General features: G+C 41.4%; 1 protein-coding gene across 1 annotated transcript in view; it reads left to right on the top strand.

Annotated features, from left to right (window-relative positions):
* Window positions 1-22626, top strand: part of METAP1 (methionyl aminopeptidase 1) — a 36526-nt gene that overhangs the window by 371 nt on the left and 13529 nt on the right. The window contains exons 2-6 of the mRNA XM_065404940.1: window positions 13151-13202; window positions 16129-16241; window positions 17954-18014; window positions 19299-19390; window positions 20431-20514. Of these exons, the coding sequence (XP_065261012.1) occupies window positions 13151-13202; window positions 16129-16241; window positions 17954-18014; window positions 19299-19390; window positions 20431-20514 (402 nt within the window). The remainder of the gene's footprint in view (window positions 1-13150; window positions 13203-16128; window positions 16242-17953; window positions 18015-19298; window positions 19391-20430; window positions 20515-22626) is intronic.

Below are 22626 nucleotides of genomic sequence, written 5' to 3'. Positions count from 1 at the left end.
TGTGAGCAGGCGCTTTCAGGTGGAGAGCGGGGGCAGGTGTGTTACTCGGAGAGTGAGGAGTAGATGGGCCTGTGATCCTTGCAGCGAGGCTTCCAACTTTGCCCCCTTTCACTCTTTCCCCCGAGATCCGCGTTTACAATGGACAGGCAGAAACACACACTTGGTTTTTATAGGCGTAGGCTGGATGGTGTGTCCCTTTTGCAGAGGCGAAGTGGGGGAAAGATTGTACTTGGACCCTAGAGGAAAGTTCACACCAGAAAATTAGACCCTGTAGGAAGGTCCTTGACTGGGGACCATGTTTCTGTCTGGATGCAAGCATGTGGAAATGCTGAAACAGTTCTCCTTTTGTATCTTTCGCTACTACAGTTTAGTACCCTACATCTCTTTTCAGCTCTGTCATTTATTTCCTTCTCCCCCAACCCTCTTTTGCTGGACTTAATTAACTGCAAGTTAATTTGCAGTTCAGCTTGCTCTGCCAGATTCACAGTGCATTTCAGAAAGAATGGGGGTGGGGGTCAGTGTTTGCTTTTATTTTCACAGAAATCACATTGTTATTGTGTAGGAAGTTAGATGCTGTGGACTAGATTTTGTGTGTGTAAATCATTGCCTCTGTTATCCCATATATGTTTGTAATATTCCAATCTTGTGTAGACAGAGTATTGTAGCATGAAAGAGTTTTTCTCAATGTCTCACATTTGTTGTGTCCTCTTTTAAAGTATGTGCTTAATACTTTAAAATGGAACCTGATAATCAAATTGCTTTTAAAATGTTCCTGTGCCTAGGGTAACACGGACTTATTGCTTTGAAAATATGGCTTTTCTGTTTTTCTGGGTACATTAATTAAACAAGCTCTTGGGAAAAAATGTTATAGGCTCTGCAGATTTAAGGTAAAATAACTATAATTCAGGCATGGTTAAATAAATAAATAGTAAAACAAACAGTTGAATCCTTGCCCATTGGCCTCAGTGAATAAATAGTAATATTTTGGTGCATAATTAACTGGTGCAATTAATTGTCAAAAGTATCATTGATAAGAGAAATAGGATTATGAAACATTTATTTATAAGGCACATGAATCCTCCTGCTTCAGGGTATAAGCCAACTATTAACTGCTTGGGGTTGGGAAGAAACTTCCCAAATGGGTAGGTTATTCCATATTTATCCACTACCCGGAATCGTATTTCTGATTCTCTTGTTCCTAGGAGTGTTTTGTGTATAGAGGATTTGTGGGATTGGCTCCATCATCACTACCCATTGTAACCTGCTGCCCTATGCAAAACAGGCAATACAGATTCATCTTCAGTATGTACTGTATATAGATATTACTTGGTGAATATAGCGTGTTGTAAGTTAATAGCCAAATCAATAAAAGTCTGTGCAGAAATTCTAGCAGTATCTGTAGGGTTTTTTTTCCTCTCTCAAGTCTGCAGAATGTAGAAAGGATTCTTATTTTCTACCCTTCTACCTGAATACCAAGTACTGTTGTAAGATACAAGGAAAGTTACTCAAAATTATAGTGCAGCAGCTTATTTTCTAAAGCTCAATCATGTGACACAGATAAGCAATGTGACCTAATGATAGAGCACTGGACTGGGACTTGGGAGACCTGGCTTCTGTTCTTGACTCTGTCCCTGAATGGCTGGATAACCCTTAGGCAAGTCGCTTCACTGCTCCGTGCCTCAGTTTCCCCATTGGTAAAATGTGGATAATAACACTCACCTCCTTTGAACAGTGCTTTGAGAGCTGTGGATGAAAAACAGTATAGAAAGCCTAGATATTATTAAAAGCCACGAAACCTTGCAAGGAGCCACAGCGGCACAGGTATTGCACTACAGTTGTAGTTCTGTAATGTAGATGCTGCCTACAGCAACAAAAGGGATTTTCCTATTGCTGTAGTTAATCCATCTCCCTGAGTGGATGTAGTTAGGTCAACAGAAGAGTTCTTCCATTGCACCAAGGGTTAGGTTGGCTTAAGTAAATCACTTGGGTGTGAAAAATTCACAGGCCTAAGGTTCCAGAGAAAATAATAAATTCCTTAGGAAGATCCTGTATCCATTCATATTCAATACATATTTCCACACTCAAAAATTGTTCCTAATTAGTAGTTTGTTTGCTCTTGGCATAGGCTGGAGAGGATATTCCGTGTGTCTTGATATAGAAATCCATGTACTGATTTATAGAACTACCCAATACGGAAAATGTCTAAAAATATAAGTAGTAATATATAATTCAATACAAACAGTTAAATTTATGCAATATTAAAGCTGAGTATTTAAATGCAGAGCAGTGAGGAAATTAAACATTTTATCTCTTTAGGGTTTTCTATAGCCCCCATAGTCATAGTATTTAAGTGTACTTTCCAGGTAAATTATATCTGGATGGCGAGGTCCCTAGTGGTCTATAGTCATCTTCATTTCTCCTTTCCCTGGTAAAGGTCACTTTTCTTGTAAATGAAGTTTTTCTCCTCTTTCTCAGAGAGAGGAGGTTTTAGAAATTTGCCCTAAACATGGTTACTCTGAATTTGTCTGACCCTCTCTTGAATTTTGTTTCATGGTCTTAGGCCCCTTTAGTCTATCTAAAATTAATCTTCCAGTTTCAATTGAATACGGTATTCCTCTTCCCTTCTTGTCCTAAGCTGTTGGGTAATATCCATCTGTTTTGTTACCCAGCTATTCTGTTCTACCCCAAAAATTGCTTCATTTTAATGGTGGGTAAAGTCAAGGTACATTATCATTACTTTTTCAAAAGGTTATTGTGAGGGTTAACTTACAGTTATAAAGCATTTTGAGATCTTCGAATGAAAGATGCTAGAAAAGTACAAAGCATTTTTACTCTTCATTGTGTCTAAAAGAATGATTATCTTTATTTGTGATTAATCCTTTCCAGAAGCAAATTGAAACAGGTGTCTCGGATCCCAGATCAGGAGGTCGATACATGGAGCTGAAGCAGGATCTGTTTTTTCGGGTAGTAGTAGTAGCAAAGGCCTCTTTAAGGCAGGGGTTCTCGCAACAAATTTTTTGGTGGTCACAGAGTACGGCCATCAACTTGCTGGTGGCCGCTACGGCAATTTTTCCTAAAATACTTAATACTTTAGGAAAAAGAAATAAATAGGCACATATGTGTCCAAATCATAATAATTTATTTATGTACGGTTGGGATTTTTTTTTTTGACTTAATAATAACGAACAGTTGTCTCTATTCTTTACTGGACCTAACCAGAATAGAAACACAAGGTTGCATGTTCTTGTCTTTATTGTTGTTTTCTTTTGCTTTCTTGGTTGCCTATTTTTTTTAGACTTGCTAGCTAGAAAGTCTGCTTCTGTGCAAAATGATATTTGTATGTTTGTTAATATCACTTTTCACAGCACCAGACTTGTTAGCTAGCTGGGGGGGGGGGGGGCAGTGAAAAGTGATATTTACAAACATACAAATATTACTTTTCACAGCAGACTTACTCAGCTGGGAGACAAATTAAGCCTTGGATGGGGATGTAGGTAGGGAGGCAGCGAGAGCCAGGGGTGATGGGGTTAATGGGTGAGGGGCAGGGGGTGGCAGCAGGGGCCAGGGATGATGGGGTGGTGAGCCTGAAGCCCAGCAGCCAGGGGACGGAGCCCCTGGCTGCGCAGCCACAGCCTGGAGCCTGAAGCCACACGGTTGAAGCCCATGGCCGGGGCCAGCTGCCGCGTGGCCTGAGCCTGCTGCCCGCCACCCCAGGGTTGAAGCCGGAAGCCTGAGCCCCACAACCTCCAGGAAGGTGGGGGACTCACACCGGCTGTCTGTTCCTGTGGTGTTTGTGGCTCCAGAGAGGGGCAGGGCCCAATCCCTCCTTGCGGCCCCAGGGGAGGAGCCGCTGCTTTGCTACCCGCCCCTGTCACCACCCAGGAAGCTGTGGCCGCAAGAAAAAACCCTGGTGGCTAGCCATGGTAGCCATATTTGAGAAACACAGCTTTAAGGTATGTGAATAATAGGTGCACAAAGAGTACTGTACACACATTCCATAGCCTTCTTATTCCTGTGGAGATCTTCCTTCTAAGTAATGGTCAGGCTCAGCACAACTTAGATTTAAAAACCATATGAAATTCAGTTGCTACATATTCAGCTAAGTTCCCTGTGATTTTCCTAATTCATTTATCACATTTTATTTCAAAACCAAAAGTTTTCAAACTTTTAAAAGCTCACACTCCTCATGAATTGTCTAGGGAGGTTGTTGAATTCTCATCATTGGAGGCTTTTAAGAACAGGTTAGACAAAATCTACCAGGGATGGTCTAGGTATACTTAATCCTGCTTCAGGGTGGGGTCGGACTAGATGACCTCTTGAGGTCTCTTTCAGCCCTACATTTCTATAATTCTGTGACCATATGAGGACTATGTATTTAAGAGTATGAAATTTTAAGGCTAAACTGTTTTATGTTTTTTTAAAAAAGTTCATTCTCACATTTGTGCCTTTAAAAAAGTTGGTTTCATAGTCAATAATTAAAAGCTGTCTTAAATGCCCTCAACCCTCTCCAGTTTTGCAGTGAGTCCCGTAGGCAATTTTTGAATATTGTGAGCAGCTTAAATATCCAGTTTTAAAATGGAATGTGCAGCTTAACTGTTGGACTATTGTACTGGTATAGTATAGTATAACATATAACTCCACAATAGGAAAAAATGGATAATACATTTCGGGGCCAGTTCCTTAACTTGTGCAACAGGGAGGTTGCACAAGTCACCTCAAGCAGAGTTGGGACTAGAACCTAAGGCCTGGTCCACACTAACCCCCACTTCGGACTAAGGTACGCAAATTCAGCTACGTTAATAACGTAGCTGAATTCGAAGTACCTTAGTCCGAACTTACCGCGGGTCCAGACGCTGCAGGCAGGCTCCCCTGTCGATGCCGCGTACTCCTCTCGCTGAGCTGGAGTACCGGCGTCGACGGCAAGCACTTCTGGGATCGATTTATCGCGTCTAGACAAGACGCGATAAATCGATCCCAGAAGATCGAGTGCTTACATCCGGACCAGGAAGTAAGTATAGACATACCCTAAGACTCTTATATGGCAGATCCAAGTCTTCGCTACTAGCCGCAATGCCTTTCAGATTGAATTGATGTGCTAAATATATGTGCTTAGATTATTTAGCGATAGCCACTACAAGACACTTGCACGTGCCTCTCCGAGGCTGGGTTAGATCCTAGGATTCCTGATCTTCAATATTTAAGTAGTTGCAGGGTGGATCTGATTTAAATCAAATTGATTTAAATCACTAGTCGATTTAATCATGGATTTCTACATAAAAGTGCATTCTTGTTGGTTGTTATAACCTTAATACATATTCTTCACAACTCCAAGATAGATGTAGGTTTCATTTTTAGAAGGTACACACTATACATTTTTAAAGTGATTTATTTTGAAAACTTTTCGGATTAGTTTTACAGCTATATCAGAAAATGAATGAATGACTGGTTATTTCATCTACCAAAAGAAATTGAAGCAGATATTTCTGAAGTCATTGGGAGGTGAACGATCTCCAATTCAACAGGTTAATCGTTAATATTTGGAGGATTTTCTTGCCATGCTATATTAGGAGGAGAACATCACCAGATAGTTAAATAAAACAATTTAAATGTCTAAAACAACATCATTATATATTCTGGACTTTTTTTTTCCAATAGCAAATATATAATATTTTAACAAAACAAGCATACGAATTTTTGAATTTAGTTAAACATTCAAGTTTTTTAAAATCAGGTTTGTTTTTTGTTAAAATTGTTTTTAACTAAAATAGTTAAATGAAATATTTTGTAAAAAAAAAAAATATTAAATCAACTATGTCAGCCAGGTCAACATGAGAAACTTAAAATATTGGCTTCTGCAGCTAACTCAGTTGTCTTCACCTTCATTTTCCTATTTGTTCATAATCTGGAAAGGGAAAACAAGCTTTCCTGCTTTTTCAGGTCCCAAACAATTTCTCAATTTGGAATTAATTAGTCCAAAGGAAGAAGATATTATTTCTACATAGGCAGAAGAAGCTACTGCTGTTAAAAGTGAGATTATCACTTCAACTGTCTCTGAATCCAAGTGCTTAAGTGACTTCCACCAATTCACTGATGTGATTTCCTTTAAAACATCATCAGCAAACATATATTTCTTGAATGGTTTACCTTTAGCTCTGAAGTTTTATTATAGTTGCATTCTGGAGGGATGATTGCTGGATGTCCATGTCATAGCCAACTCCTCTTCTTCAGCAGTTAAGGTTTGACCCTGGTACCGAGTATTGAGAATATTTGCAAGAAAATGAGCTGGAGATAGTACTTGTCCCATTCTCTTTTTTAATGCTTGTAATTTAACTCTGTCAATGCAGTGAGAGGCAAAAAGGCATCCTTTAAAAAGTAGAAGTTAAATCCTAGTGAGGAAAATAGAAAGGAGCATAAACTCTGGCAAGTGAAGTGTAAAAATATAATTAGGACGGCCAAAAAAGAATTTGAAGAACAGTTAGCCAAAGACTCAAAAAGTAATAGCAAAAACAATTTTAAGTATATCAGAAGCAGGATACCTGCTAAACAACCAGTGAGGCCACCGGACGATCGAGATGCTAAAGGAGCACTCAAGGACGATAAGGCCATTGCGGAGAAACTAAATGAATTCTTTGCATTGAGCTTCATGGCTGAGGATGTGAGGGAAATTCCCAAACCTGAGCCGTTCTTTTTAGGTAACAAATCTGAGGAACTGTTGCAGATTGAGGTGTCATTAGAGGAGGTTTTGGAACAAATTGATAAACTAAACAGTAATAAGTCACCAGGACCAGATGGTATTCACCCAAGAGTTCTGAAGGAACTCAAAATGTGAAATTGCAGAACTACTAATTGTAGTTTGTAACCTATCATTTAAATCAGCTTCTGTACCAAATGACTGAAGGATAGCTAATGTGACGCCAATTTTTAAAAAGGGCTCCAGAGGTGATCTCAGCAATTACAGGCCGGTAAGCCTGACTTCAATACCGGGCAAACTGTATAGTAAAGAACTATAGTAAAGAACAGAATTGTCAGATACATAGATGAACATAATTTGTTGGGGGAAGAGTCAACATGGTTTTTGTAAAGGGAAATCATGCCTCACCAATCTACTAGAATTCTTGGAGGGTGTCAACAAGCATGTGGACAATGGGGATCCAGTGGATATAGTGTATTTAGATTTTCAGAAAGCCTTTGACAAGGCCCCTCACCAAATGCTCTTAAGCGAAGTAAGATGTCATGGGATAAGAGGGAAGGTCCTCTCATGGATTGGTAACTGGTTAAAAGATAGGAAACAAAGTGTAGGAATAAATGGTTCATTTTCAGAATGGAGAGAGGTAAATAGTGGTGTCCCCCAGGGGTCTGTACTGGGCCCGGTCCTATTTAACATATTCATAAATGATCTGGAAAAAAGGGTAAACAGCGAGGTGGCAAAATTTGCATCTGATACAAATCTACACAAGATAGTCTCAAGCAGACCGTGAAGAGCTACAAAAAGATCTCACAAAACTGGGTGACTGGGCAACAAAATGGCAGATGAAATTAAATGTTGATAAATGTGACGCCAATTTTTGGAAAACATAATCCCAACTATACATATAAAATGATGCGGTCTAAATTAGCTGTTACTACACAAGAAAGAGATCTTGGATTCATTGTGGATAGTTCTCTGAAAACATCCACTCAGTGTGCAGCAGCAGTCAAAAAGTGAACAGAATGTTGGGAATCATTAAGAAAGGCATTGCTAATAAGACAGAATATATCATATCGCCTCTATATAAATCCATGGTAAACCCACATCTTGAATACTTGGTGCAGATGTGGTCGCCCCATCTCAAAAAAGATATATTGGAATTAGAAAAGGTTCAGAAAAGGGCAACAAAAATGATTAGGGGTATGGACCAGCTTCCATGTGAGGGGAGATTAATAAGATGGGGACTTTTCAGCATGGAAAAGAGATGAGTAATGAGGGGATATGATAGAGGTCTATAAAATCATGACTGGTGTAGGGAAATTTCCATTACTTTCGTCTGATGAAGTGGGCATTCACCCACGAAAGCTTACGCTCCAATACTTCTGTTAGTCTCAAAGGTGCCACAGGACCCTCTGTTGCTTTTTACAGATTCAGACTAACACGGCTACCCCTCTGATACTAAATAAGGAAGTGTTATTTACTCCTCATGACACAAGAACTAGGGGTCGCTAAATGAAATTAATAGGCAGCAAGTTTAAAACAAATAAAAGGAAGTATTTCTTCACACAATGCACAGTCAACCTGTGGAACTCCTTGCCAGAGGCTGTTGTGAAGGCCAAGACTATACAGGGGAGTCGCATCTTATGCGGGGGTTAGGTTCTGAAGTCAGCGCGTAAGGCGAAAATCGTGTATAATCAAACGCTCATTGAGTGGAATGGCGGGCGGAATTGCCCGCACTACAGGTACAGTATTTAAATTATTTTTCTCTTTTTTTTTGTTTGTTTTTTGCCGAGCGCGTATAGTTAAAATTGCCTAAGTTAAATGTGCCTATGATGTGACTCCACTGTAACAGGGTTCAGAAAAGAACTAGATAAGTTCATGGAGGATAGGTCCATCAATGGCTGTTAGCCAGTATGGGCAGGGATGGTGTCCCTAGCCTCTGTTTGCCAGAAGCTGGGAATGGGTGACAGGGAATGGATCACTTTATTACCTGTTCTTGTCATTCCAGCTGGGGCACCTGGCATTGGCCTCTATCGGAAGACTTGATACTGGGCTAGATGGACCTTTGGTGTGACCCAGTATGGCTGTTCTTATATTCTTATAATTAGTATATATAATTAGCTGACCTAAGCCCCAGTGTAGACAGCAGTAGGTGGATGGAAAAATTCTTTCATCAGCCTAATTACTGCCTTTTGGAGAGGTGGATTTACTACAGCGATGGAAGGGGTTCTTGCATCACTGTAGTAAGTGTCTACATTACAGCGCTAAAATGGCACAGCTGCAGCATTTCTAGTGTAGCCTTAATCCCCTCCTATGACTTGCATTCTTTTTGATTGAATTCAAGTCTCAGACTGCAAGAAATGATTTTGTAAATATTTAAAAGGAGGTGTGGGTGTTATTTAGAAAGATTGTGAGAAGAAGTATGGTCCAGTATTTAGGATGCTGGTGACCCAGTTTCAAATCTCTGCTCCACCACATCCTACCTGTGTGACCCTGGGCACATCACTTAGTATCTCCGTGCCTCAGTTCCTCGTGCATAAAGTTGAGATACTAGTGCTTCTCTACCTCACAGGTTTGTTGTGAGGATAAATCTACAAAAGATGGAGGTTCTCAGGTACCATGGTAATGGGGACCATTCAAGTATAATAGCTAGAAGTATTCTGAATGACTGCTGCAGCAAGAGCTAACCTGACATTTGCTGTGTGAAGAGCAGGTCAGTGAATATGTTGTAGAATTGTCTGTTTTACAGCTTTTCTTACATACTCTGTTTACTGATTATATGTAACATAACATTTAACCATCATTTGTAGTACACATGGGCCAGAAAATGCTGTTGGCAGCAAAGCAATGCGCCAGTGCGTACCTATATCAACATTTCAATCAGCAGATGTTGAGCTGGCTCCCTAAGGTAGAAGCCAATTGGATCGATTGACAGAAACTGTCTCTGAAAGGGAAATAATCCCACAGATTTAATATTGATTGTATTTGGTTACTCTTTTGGATTCAAGTTCAGTTGATCACATTGCTCCTAGTGAGCATCAGGTTGAGCTCATGTCTAGGTACAGAATGACTGTAATAGTTCGTAGTGTTTTGAAGCCAAAATAAATGTGTGAATTTGAAAGGGACAACATCGAATGAAAATTACAGTTCTGTTTTTCTGCTGCTGTTTCAAGTTACATCTGAGATAATAGCCAAGAGTTGAGGACCGTTCTCCACTTAGTTTTTCAGTTTATTTTGTATGTAGTAATTTGCACTGTTTCCTCTACAAGTCAGTTTTCCCCTTTATGCGGCGCTCTCATACAGCAATAGAGGAGAGAAATACATTTGGAAAAAAAAAGGTTCATATGACTGTAAACCACAAAAATTGTCAGGACGAGTCATGGAAAATGGTTCTTCAAATGGCTTTTAACTTTTTAAAATTGATTAGATAACTTTTCCCATTGAAGCCAATAATTGTTTTCAAACATAGCTACACTTTTAAAAAAAATTTGTGAGTCCATGTGTCGTGTCTCATCTCCTCCCCCAGGCCCGCACACTTCACCACCCCGGGAAGAGAGAGGCTAATTGGGTCTCTTTTGTGTGTGTGTGTGTTCGTTTTTAATGTTAAATTGCACCCTGTAGTTTTCAGACCTGTTGTAGCAGTCAGGTGTTGAGTATATGCACACACTGGTTTTAATAAATTGCTGGCTATGGCTAGCAGTTTAAAATTATGATGATTCATCAGTAGCACTAGGCTTTCTTTATAAAGGAAAAAAGTGCTTATTTTTTCTCGGAAATTTCAGCTGTTGGTGTAAATCAGTGGAATTACCCTCTTCCAAACAGTTGATGTGAAATTGCCCTCTTCCAAACAGTTAATGTGATTAAATACAACCAAAAAATGTTCATGTGAATAAGACTTTCATCTACAAGAACAGAAAGTTTAGAGCTAAGAATAGTATCGGGGTAGCCGTGTTAGTCTGTATCTACAAAAACAACAAGGAGTCTGGTGGCACCTTAAAGACTAACAGATTTATTTGGGCATAAGCTTTTGTGGGTAAAAACCTCACTTCTTCGGATGCATAGAGTGAAAGTTACAGATGCAGGCATTATATACTGACACATGGAGAGCAGGGAGTTACTTTGCAAGTGGAGAACCAGTGTTGACAGGGCCAATTCAATCAGGGTGGATGTAGTCCACTCCCAATAATAGATGAGGAGGTGTCAATTCTAGTAGAGGAAAAGCTGCTTCTATAATGAGCCAGCCACACTCAGTCCCTATTCAAGCCCAGATTAATGGTGTTAAATTTGCAAATGAATTTTAGTTCTGCTGTTTCTCTTTGAAGTCTGTTTCTGAAGTTTTTTTTTGTTCAATGATAGTGACTTTTAAATCTGTAATAGAATGACCAGGGAGATTGAAGTGTTCACTTACTGGCTTATGTATGTTACCATTCCTGATGTCTGATTTGTGTCCATTTATTCTTTTGCGGAGGGACTGTCCGGTTTGGCCAATGTACATGGCAGAGGAGCATTGCTGGCACATGATGGCATATATAACATTAGTGGATGTGCAGGTGAATGAGCCCTTGATGGTGTGGCTGATGTGGTTGGGTCCTCTGATGGTGTCGCCAGAGTAGATATGGGGACAGAGCTAAGAATAGAACACCATTTGTAATTAGGCTTTCAGATATATGGAGGAAGACTCTCAATACTTGCTGTTTAGAGATGTGTGATGCTTAGCACAGTGGGGAGAGTCAGTGACTTTCACCGAAGGCTGGCCTGGAAGAGTCAGGCACCCTGGCCATACTCTTTAGGTAACTCATCAAAGTGTGACTGAATGAACATCTTGAAAGGCATTGTGTGACACTGTGTGTATGCATGCATGTATGTATATATTATGCATGTTGTGTGTGTGGCTATGTCTACACTTAAGGTGGCATGTAGAGTACGTACGCTGCACGTCCCCTAGCATGGGTATGAATAGCAGTGTACATAGCGAGACATTGCTTAGGTGAGTAAAAACATGCCAGAACCTTAGGGTATATACTTTACATGGCTCTCTGCGCACCCAAGCAGTGTCTCCCATGCCTACGCTGCTACTTTCAGCAGTGTAGTGTCCCACTGCCTCCCTGCTGCTGGGGCCTATCCCTGCCACGCTGAAAGGCTCCACTGGCAGGAAAAGGCTCTGGTAGGGGGAGGCAGCGGGGAAAGGCTCCAGCAGCTCCTCACCGCTGAAGACTTTTTTTCCACCGCAGGGAACTGCAGGAACTTTACCCACTTTTTCTCCACCATTCACTGTACCACCCCCCACCCATTCAGTGCTGATTTATTCCTTTGCTTTTAGTCCTCTATTCACTCATCTTTCCATCTACATTTTCTCTCTCTTCTCCCCATACGCATCCTCCCATTTACACACATTCTTGCCATGCTTTACATTCAGGCTCACTATCGCCATTCATTTTTCTCCCTTTCCTATTTCTAGTCTCTCTGTCTAGTGCAGGGGTAGGCAACCTATGGCATGCGTGCCGAAGGCGGCACGCAAGCTGATTTTTCAGTGGCACTCACACTACCCGGGTCCTGGCCACTGGTCCGGGGGGCTCTGCATTTTAATTTAATTTTAAATGAAGCTTCTTAAACATTTTAAAAACCTTCTTTACTTTACATACAACAATAGTTTAGTTATATATTATAGACTTCTAGAGAACTTCTAAAAACGTTAAAATGTATTACTGGCACGCGAAACCTTATTTTAGAATGAGTAAATGAAGACTCGGCACACCACTTCTAAAAGGTTGCCAACCCCTGGTCTAGTGCATGCACGCACACACATACTCATATATTTTTCATTTGTGCGCACATCATGCCAGTTGAACCCCGTTGCTGCCCCTACAGAGGTACCCCAACAGAGGCAAGCAGAATGCATGCTGCAAGAGGAATTATTCTGCCCCAATAGCCCAGGGAGGGGACCATCGTGGTCCCAGGCCTAGTTCTCAAACATTTTCATATTGCGAATCACTTCCTATGCTGGAGAACCTCTCCTGCACATCTCCTTTTCTACTTGAAACACTAGGAAATGCGGTAAGCACCCATCATGCATTGACAGGGAGGTGGACTGGATGATTGAATGAGCCTTTTCACCTCTGACTGCTGTGATTCTATGAACTGCGAGATACGACATCATCCTTGTTGTAACTATAGTGCTTGGTTACACAGAAAAGTAATAGTGGGACAATATCCAGGAGATGAGAGGAAATCAAGTTGCTGTAATGGAATGGTTGCAGCTGTTTGGCTCGGTTCCCTCCCTTTTGCATTATAAACCTGTTGAATACAGTATTTTCCAGTCTTAACACTGGCAGTTAAAGCAGTTTTCTTGAGTGTTGCTAATGTAGGTAATAGAATCCTTGTTTAATATAATTTGTCATCCGTTTTGTGGAGGTCACGTTCTGTCCCAGACAACGGTGATTTTTATATTATTTTCACTTTCAGGAATGTTTTAAGGGAAGCTGGGCCACTCACAAGTTACTACACAAGAAAGCAAGTAAGTAAGCTTCTTATCCAGTCTTTATTCAGTTTTGAATTTGTATATGAAGATCAACTATTCATGCTATTGCCAGTGTTTGTTTATTTCAATCTAGTTTCGAAATGCAAAATAAAGGCTATATTCTGTCTTAAGTTATACAGTGTACTCTGCATCTACACTAATGTGCATCCATGCGTAAGCATCCTTGTGGATTTTTCTGAGATACCTGGCAGCGTGCACTGCACATCGGAGATTCAGCTTAGGCTCTAAGCTATTACTATAGATCTAGGTAAAACTAAAGGGTTTTGGCATATAAATCTCTTTATTTCTATTCATGCCACACCCATGTATGACTGAAATATTGCTGAGAGCTAAACTGTGAACAGAGAAAGGAGAACAAGTTATGGCAGTGAGACATTGCCAGACTTTTTGCATTTTGTGTTTTTAATGCCTGAGGCACAAGGGAAAAAAAGTTTGAATGGTTATTCTAAAATTGAAACGTCCCAGACAGCCAATCAGAGTACAGCTGTGCTGGACATTTAGTGCTTATGTATGTAGACAAGCTCTGTAACATCTTTTTACATCAGCACTACCAGTGGTGGAAGCTGTTGTGAAACCAGATTGCAATTTTTAGTAGGTGGCACAGTAGTAGAAACACATGCACTTGGCCTACACCACAGGTTCCGCTATTGGTAGCACTGGTGCAGGAAAAGGCTGGCAAAGTTTCCCTAGTGTAAACTCATTTATATGTTCCACAACTGTAGAGTTGTTTGTGTGTATGCAGTTCCTTGAACTTTGATTGTGGGTGTCTAATTTACATGCCTGTGTGGTTATCTCTCAATAACAATACTTCATATATTCAAATCACTCTACTTTGGCTGTTATAATCCATTTGCGCTGACTGGATGCATTACTCATAAAAGTCCGACATTTAGAAGAATGTGGGGAAGAAAAATACCCAACAACAAAGAAATAGATGAAAGGGGAATCAGCATTAAAAATAAGTCAGAGGGAGAAGCCAAACTCTTGACTTCTTTCCTCCCAACCCCCACCTTACCTACCTTAAGCTTGGTCAGACTCTTGTTCCCAGAATAAAATGTCATGTGTTAGTCTGTATCCACAAAAACAACAAGGAGTCCGGTGGCACTCATTGGGATTGCCATGGCAGTCTGTTCTCATACTCCTGAGATCTCAAAATGGGAAAGCAGAAACAAGTAATCACGTCGCTAGCTAAAGATGATGCAGCAAGGCTACTCCCTTACCTCTGAGTAAATTCTCTTCTCTCTCTATGGTACTCTAGTACTCCAGTCATCTCCTCCAACACTCTTGGAAGACTGATACAAAACTATCTTGCATTAGCTTGAGGTTACGCATGAAGGAGGAAACTTACTGCACTACTTTGAAGGGCATGGAGGGATGGATGGCCTCTCGCCAGTCCCTTCCCTTTCTGTAAGAAGGAAACTTTTAAATCAGCTACAAAACTAAACAAGAATCTCATAACCCAGCGTTTCTGAAACTGAGGTCTGCAGACCGCTGGGGGTCCGCGAGGGTACTCCAGGGGGTCTGCGAGTCATGTCCAGGGCTGTTGGCCCTGCTGATCAACTCCTCCCCCTCCATCCCAGGCCCTCCTGCATGCTGCAGAACAGCTGTTCAGCGGCGTGCAGGAGGGCCTGGGAGGAAGGGGGAGGAGTGGGGACCAGGCGTGCTTTGGGGAGGGGGCGGAAAGAGGTGGGGAAGAGGAGGGGTGGGAGTGGGGCAGGGCTGTAGCCATGAGTGGGCCTAGGTGGGCCATGGCCAACCCACTTAGCATCCAGCCCCCCCCCCCCCCCCCATCCCTGGCTGTGCTCTGGCCCATGTGCTTGTCCCGCTCTGCCCGCCCGGTGCTCCTTCCAGGGCCAGGTGGAGTGGGGCAAGGCCCCGCGCCCCAACCCTGCTCTCTGACTGGAGTGCCGGTGGGGTGGTTGGAGTGGGGCAAGCCCCCGCGCTCCCACCCCGCTCCTTGGCAGGAGCGCCAGGCAGGTAGACCAGGTTGGGGCACGAGAGTGCCCATTTTTCCGGGGCCCCGGGTTGGCCTAGAAGCTAATCCGCCACTAGGAGGAGGGTGAATGAGTGGGTGGCCGGTGGCAATAGAGGAGATAATAAAAAATGGTAGGCCCGCTCCCTGGGGGAACCAGGCCCAACATGGGGTGGTATGACCTGGAAGGGAGCCGGGAGCCATACGCGCTGGAGAGCAGCGTTTCCTCCCAGAGCTGGGTGCGTGCCCGGGGCCCTGGGGAGCCTCTGGCCAGAAGGTCCATCCATGGCCCCCCACAAGCCTGGCTGCAGGGGTGCGGGAAGGCCGCCTTCCCAGCCCCCCCGTAATTGCCCACCCAAATATCCCATGCTGGCTATGCCACTGTGGTGGGGCCTTGGGGGAAGCGGTGGAGTGGGGTGAGGTCTGGGGCCGAGTGGTGGGTTTGGGGATCCGTGGAAAATTTTAAATAAAAATGGGGGTCCTCGGCTTGCTAAAGTTTGAGAACCGCTGCCTTAATTGAAGGGGCAGAGATGTATTTTCTCCCAAGAGTTAATAAAAACAAACACAGAACAGAGTATTGGGGAATCTGAATGAAAATCACTTCCCCTCAATAATTAGGTTTCACTTGCTTGGTGTCTCCAATATCATTGTCCTATAAATCCTTGCATTTTCCTTAGAGTAAAAACAGACAAGACCTACATTTCTAATGGAAAAAAACAAACAAACAAACAGGGAAAATAAACTTGAAAACAAACAAATACACTTTCAGACTTTCTTTGTGAATATTTTAAAGAAGCAAAAAAAAAAAAAAGGGTGCAAATCTAGATTTGTTTTTCTTTTCAGGTCACCTTTCATACTCTCCCTATTTTTGGAATAGGTGGTTAATTTGTCCCAATATCCTGAAATTTAGTTTTATTTTTTATTTTGCAGAAGATGAAAAAGCTAAACGTGAAGTTTCATCTTGGACTGTGGAAGGTGACATTAACACAGATCCCTGGGCTGGTTATCGATATACTGGTAAACTCAGGCCACATTATCCCCTAGTAAGTGGCTACGTTATTTATTAAAAGTGGCAGAAATAATATCTGATTTTTTTTCAGATGCTTTCAGCAATGAAGTCCGAGAAGGGAAAGTCCTTGGCAATTGAGTCATTCAGAGAAAATGGTTTTGTGTTTTTGTGTGTGTGTGATATATTTTTTAAGACTACTTAGTATGATCTTTCCATTCATGGATGTCTGGTATGGGACATTTTATGGTGAAAAACAGGAAGGAGTAAATCATAAGGAATGCATGAGTTAAAATAATATTAGAGGCTGGAAATTAGTCCCACTGCAGGAGAGTAAGGGGAGGAAGGAGAGTAATAAAAAAATTCTCAAATAAACGAAACTTAAGTTTGTTGGAAATTTGTGACACTATATTGGGGTAGATTTTCAAACTTAGGGATCTAAATCCCATTGAAAGTTATGGATTTATGATGTATCCGAGCTGTTTGCTCCTGTAGCAGTATTGCTGCCAACAACACACTGTTGTTCTCATGGCTACAAAGCATTAAAAAATTAAGCTCCTGATCTTGCAAAAACTTGTATACGTGTTTGACTTTATGCAGTGAGTAGTCTCATCTAAGTCGATGGGACTACTCATGGTGTGTGAAGTTACGCTTGAGTGTAATGGTGGGTCTACATGAGAAAGATACACTGGCTTAATTTTAATCAGTTTAAAAACTGGTTTAGTGAAACAAAACGTTGCGTAGGCACTCATATTTTTGGTTTGAGTGGCTTATTTTGGTTTAGCTTAAATTGGTAATGAATCAATTTACACTTAATCTATATAGGCCATTCTTAAACTGAAATAAGATGGTCTACGCAGGATTTTGTGCTGGTTTTACTAAATCCTTTAAAAACACACCTTTAGTTAAACCGGTGAAAATTTGTGGGTAGGCAAGGCCTAAGTCTTTGCAGGATTGGAGCCTAAACTATGGAAAGGACAGAAGAAACAAATACTCTAAAATACATTACAGTTTATATCCAGGTGTGGTGGCCTAGCAGCATTTTATTTGTGCAGCTGTCTATCTAATTTACTTGTAGTGTAGCCTGCATCACCAAAGTATCCTCCTGATGTTTTTCTCAATGTACTGCAGATAGGTAGATCAGCCCAGTTGGGCCTGATCCCATCCCAGATCCTGTGCATTTATTGGGATGGGGAAATGGGGAATATTGATTCTACCACTAGCCATCCCAACACTGCATTACCATAGTCAGATCCTTGCCTTCTTGGCCACTTGCTGCTGGAAGATTGAATGGAGTGAAACCCCACTAAAGAGTGATAAAAAATGGGATGTTATTTAAACAAAATAGTAAAATCTCACTAATTTGTACTGATAACTGGAGGATCCATCTGCAGTTAGTGAATTTTGCAAGTTGGAGTAAGTGAACAAACACTGTGAAACAGCAGGGATAACACATCCCAAAATCGACATGTGAAGTGTGATTTTTATGAAGGCTACTAAAGGTTGTGTAGTATTAAAAGCAATGAGGATGTAGTAATAGACTTCGGAAGAGTGCTTTACCGCTAAATCTTTGCTGAAAAATGAGTGGAGAGAGAGATTTGTGTGTGTGTAAACTATAGGACCTGGGGATTAGCAATGAGTATGATATGCCAGGTTCAGTTGTATTAAGTTTTATGTATGGGTCTTTGCTTGTTTTTATAACTATACGTGCTTTTACAATCTAACTAGCTTTGACTGTGATTCATTTAGATGCCAACGAGGCCTGTGCCAAGTTATATTCAGAGACCAGATTATGCTGATCACCCACTAGGTAATTTGAAATGCATCACAATTTAAAATTTTTACTTTTGTTGATTTAGGCTGCACGTATTCTTAAAACTTCTTATAACGAAGTAACGGGAGAGAGGAATTTGTCTTGAACAGTCCTTTCATGACAAAATCCTTTGAGCAATAAGGTTGCATGTGTTTCATAGATACTCCAGAACTTGTAGTGAGTTGTCATCCACAGGTGCATTTGGAACTCTGTTCTCTCAAAATACAGCACTAGGTCTGTGCCTTATTGAATAACAAAGTACATGTAACCAGGGTTATTTCAAAAGTTGACTCACATGACTAATTCCATAAAACTATTCCCAGTGACATAAGGATCCCTGTTGCAAATGTACTGGAAAATGGTCTATAGATATTTTTGCTTGATTTGTTTTTTTCAACAGCAATCATTGGAGAAGACACTTGGCATTTTAGTGCCAGGCTCTTACTTAGGGAGAGAAAGAGTCTTCAAAACCTATTTGGTTCTTCAATTATTTTGATTCTTCTTCTTTTTTACATTGGGAAATGTTAATAAGTTAATGTTAGACAATAAAGAAAAACGTTACTCAGAATTCATTTTTAAACCTTAGACAAACTTAAATTATTTGTTATTAAACTAAATATCAAAATAATACAAAGTATTGATTTTGATAGTCATTATTTATTTTTAACTGAAATTATAAAATGGTGATGTTGCACAAAGCCACAATGGGAATAAGTTGAACACTTTTCCATCGGACGGGTACAGCAATTTTTACAGCAATGTTACAATGTTAGCTACTATCACAAGTCTTTGTAATGTTCTCTGCCTCCTGTAGAAAATTATTCATTCAACTACTTTGTAACCAGTTCTTCAGTCACATGCAAACATATAGCCTTAGCTCCACCCTTTGCAATATTACTATATTTTACCAATAGACAGAAAGGTCTGTTTCCTTAAAACATCTGATGTTGGAGTTAAAATTGTGTGTTTGAGCAAGACTTTGAGTAATTGGCTGTGGGCATTATGGGTGATTGTATGCTGGAAATGGATGAGAGTTTGGTGTGGAGGTGAGGACCTGGGAAGTTTGTGTGGGAAGGCATGTGAATTGAGGTTGGTCAGATGTTAATGTTGCCTTGACTGGTGAGTTTATTGTCAGTGTGTTTGTTGAAAAGAGGTACATTTGTATTACCTTAAGTACTTTGAGAGGTGTGTGTGTGTGTGTGTGTGTGTGTGTGTGTGTGTGTGTGTGTGTGTGTGAAAATTGACCCTAAATATAATCCAATTTTTTTTTTTTTTTTTAAGGCATGTCTGAATCAGAACAGGCACTTAAAGGAACTTCTCAAATAAAAATCCTCTCATCTGAAGATATAGAAGGGATGCGATTAGTGTGTAGGGTGAGTTTGTTTTACAGAATGTGAATGCTCTCCATAAATCTAGAGAACTCATGATTTTACTAGTTTGACAATTCACCTTAAGGGTATGAACTTTGAAAGTGCAGTTATACTCTGAAAAGTGACTGACTAAAATTGGCATGCGTCTGCCTCTGTTTCTCTCCCAGCAACTCCAGATCAAATTTGCTTATTTGCAAGTGAAAAGATAATTTTTCTACCTGTCACCACTGCAAAATCAACCTGAGATCTGAAAGTCAATCTGGCTACTTTCTGGCTGATATATCCAGTAACAAAGATAATGTTTAAAATTAAATATACACAAGTTAAGAGGGAAGGTACTGCACATCTGTGGTCCGGCATGAGTTATGAGGGATTACAGGTATCAGTTACAAGGATCACGAGATACATACATATCGCATAACCAGCATAGACGCAGATTGGGGTGCGGTAGTTTTTAGAGCGTCAGTGGATAAGTGGGCTCGGGTACACTACCCATGGAATGTATAAAGAGTCCAAGTCAGTATCAGCATCGCGAATAAGTACATGGGTGGGGTGCGTTCCTTGGTTCGTCAGGGAAAGAAGTGGGTTATTTCCCTGGGAACAAAATATGGGAACTTAGCCAGTAATTCTGTTGATAATGTATAAGTGAGAACAGAATTCCATCCCCCCCCCACCCCCCAATAGTTGTTGATGGTGGTGCTAACGGGACTAGCAGCCTCCAAAATAAGTAGATCTGTTGAATAAGAACTTTCTAGTTGTAATTAGTTTCTTGATAATAACTTCCAGGTTTAATTAAGTGGTTTATTTCACGTGGCAGGATTCTATGTCCAATTAATTATAAACAGTGAGTGGGCTTTTCAAAGGTGTCTGAGTGATTTAGAAGTAAAAGTCCTAATTTTCCCTTTCATCCTAGCACAACTTCCCTAGCACCCTAGTTGTATCCACAGGAGATTGACTGCTCCCCCCTTGGGGGTTACTCAGTGTTCTAGTGACTCAGGCTGTGTATATTTTTGAATAAGTAGTTTCTGATCTCTCACTTACAGCTTGCTAGAGAAGTGTTGGATGTTGCTGCCATGATGGTGAAACCAGGCATAACTACTGAAGAAATAGATCATGCCGTCCATCTAGTAAGGCTACTTTAACATACTTTTGGATTTGTTACGTGCTCTTTTATCCCTTCTGTTTGGTAGGACTGTGTGGTGTGTGTTACTGCCAAAATGTCTATCTGATTTTCTGTATTTCCAAACTACCTTCAATTTCCAGCTTAAAAAAACCTCACACCTTCTCAGTTTAAAGCTACTAGGTAATAGACATTACAACATTTACATAGCAAGAAAGTTACATTTAAAACCCTGAACCCCACCCCAAAAGTAGAGGCTCCAAAGATCCCCTGCCAGGAATCACACTGGGGAGTTTAAGAGAACGAGGATGGAGCTGGCTGTTATGCAGAATCCATGAATATAGCTCATGTTGACCCACTAGCCTCCCCTGCTCTGGAACCAGCTGCCAGGTACAATTCAGGCAAATTAAGGCCCAAATCCAGCAAAATACTTGGAGTCTAGTAAGTGCTTTGCTGGATGAGGGCTTAAGTTGTTCTAATTTATTTTGATTTTGTGGTTTTCATAAAGTCCACTTAGGAATTTGTTTATATTGGGGACAGGGTTACTGTGGAGTGTACAACGAGTGCAGCAGTTCCCGCAGATCTTGTAATGTCAGGTGCAATTAGCTGAGGCGGAGGAGCCTTATGTTAGCTACTTTGCTATCTGCATTTAGGGCAGCTGGGCCAAGAGCAAGAGGGAACAACCTGATTTGAGCTGAGGAGTGGAGGATGCTGAGCACTCCTGAAGATTCATGTTTAATATGGTTTAACAGGAATGAAACTAACTTACTCTTAAGATTTTCAGTAGGAGCAGCCAGCATGTAAATTGTCAGTGGCAAAAAAAATTAGTGGCTGGCAAGCCTTGCATAGAACCGACTGATAGCAGTGAATAATGTTAATAACTGTTTTAGGAGCAATTTTATTTTTCCAGAGTTACTTTGTGCTTGTCTAAACTACAAAATTAAGTTGACTTTATCTAATTCGACCTCAAGCCTCCAAATCATAGAATATCAGGGTTGGAAGGGACCTCAGGAGGTCACCTAATCCAAGCTCCTGCTCAAAGCAGGACCAATCCCCAGACAGATTTTTGCCCCAGATCCCTAATTGGCCCCCTCAAGGATTGAACTCCCAACCCTGGGTTTAGTAGGCCAATGCTCAAACCACTGAGCTATCCCTCCCCCCTTAATTAAGTCGGCTGTGCGGGGCCACACCATGCTCATTGTTCTGATGGAGTGCGTTCTCACTAGCAGTGCATCATGAGAAGCTATCCCAAAGTGCAACTTGTCACAGTGTGTTTTGGAAAGTTTGTGCAATTCCTCATGGGACCAAAATATTGTTGCGGGGAGAATGGGAACATTGCATTGGCATCCCATGATGCACTGTGCTCCCTCCCTCATATCAATGGCAAACAACCCAGTGGTTTTGGCACCTTAAAACCACCAAGCGTACGCTGTAACCCCAGAAGCATGGAGGCTGCTCAGTTGTGCACTCTTGCTGTGAGCATCTCAAACACCTCGTGCCTTCTGCAGTATTTCCAGAGCCGAAGTAGGGTCCACTACGTGGAACATAGTGGTGTTCTGCAAGCAGCCCTGCTGCAAGCCATTGAAAAAAACAATTCACAGTTGCTGCTGGCAGTCACAGAGCAGCTGCACTCTGAGCACCGTTTCTGGTCCCGTGAAACTAGCACTGACTGGTGGGACTGCATCGTTTTGCAGGTATCAGATGACAAGCAGTGGCTGTAGAACTTTTGAATGCAGAAGGCCACCTTCCAGGAACTTTGTGCAGAGCTTTCCCCTGCCCTGCAGTTCAGCAACACAAAAATGAGAGCTGCTCTGACAGTGGAGAAGCGAGCGGCAATCGCTGTTTGGAAGCTTGCAACGCCAGACAGTTACCAGTCAGTGGGGAATCAATTTGGAGTAGGTAAACCAACCGTGGGAGCTGCTGTGCTCCAAGTGTGCAGGGCCATTAAGCAACTTCTGCTACGAAGAGTAGTGAGTCTGGGAAATGCGCAGGACATAGTGGATGGTTTTGCCGCGATGGGGTTCCCTAATTGTGGTGGGGCGATAGATATCCCCATCTTGGCACCAGACCACCTTGCCAAAGAGTACATAAATCGAAAGGGATACTTTTCAATGGTGTT

Source organism: Emys orbicularis, chromosome 5 (assembly GCF_028017835.1).
Source record: "Emys orbicularis isolate rEmyOrb1 chromosome 5, rEmyOrb1.hap1, whole genome shotgun sequence".
Lineage (NCBI taxonomy): Eukaryota > Metazoa > Chordata > Testudines > Emydidae > Emys > Emys orbicularis.
Note: the sequence above shows the minus strand (reverse complement) of the source record. Positions and strands in the feature narration are given on the sequence as shown.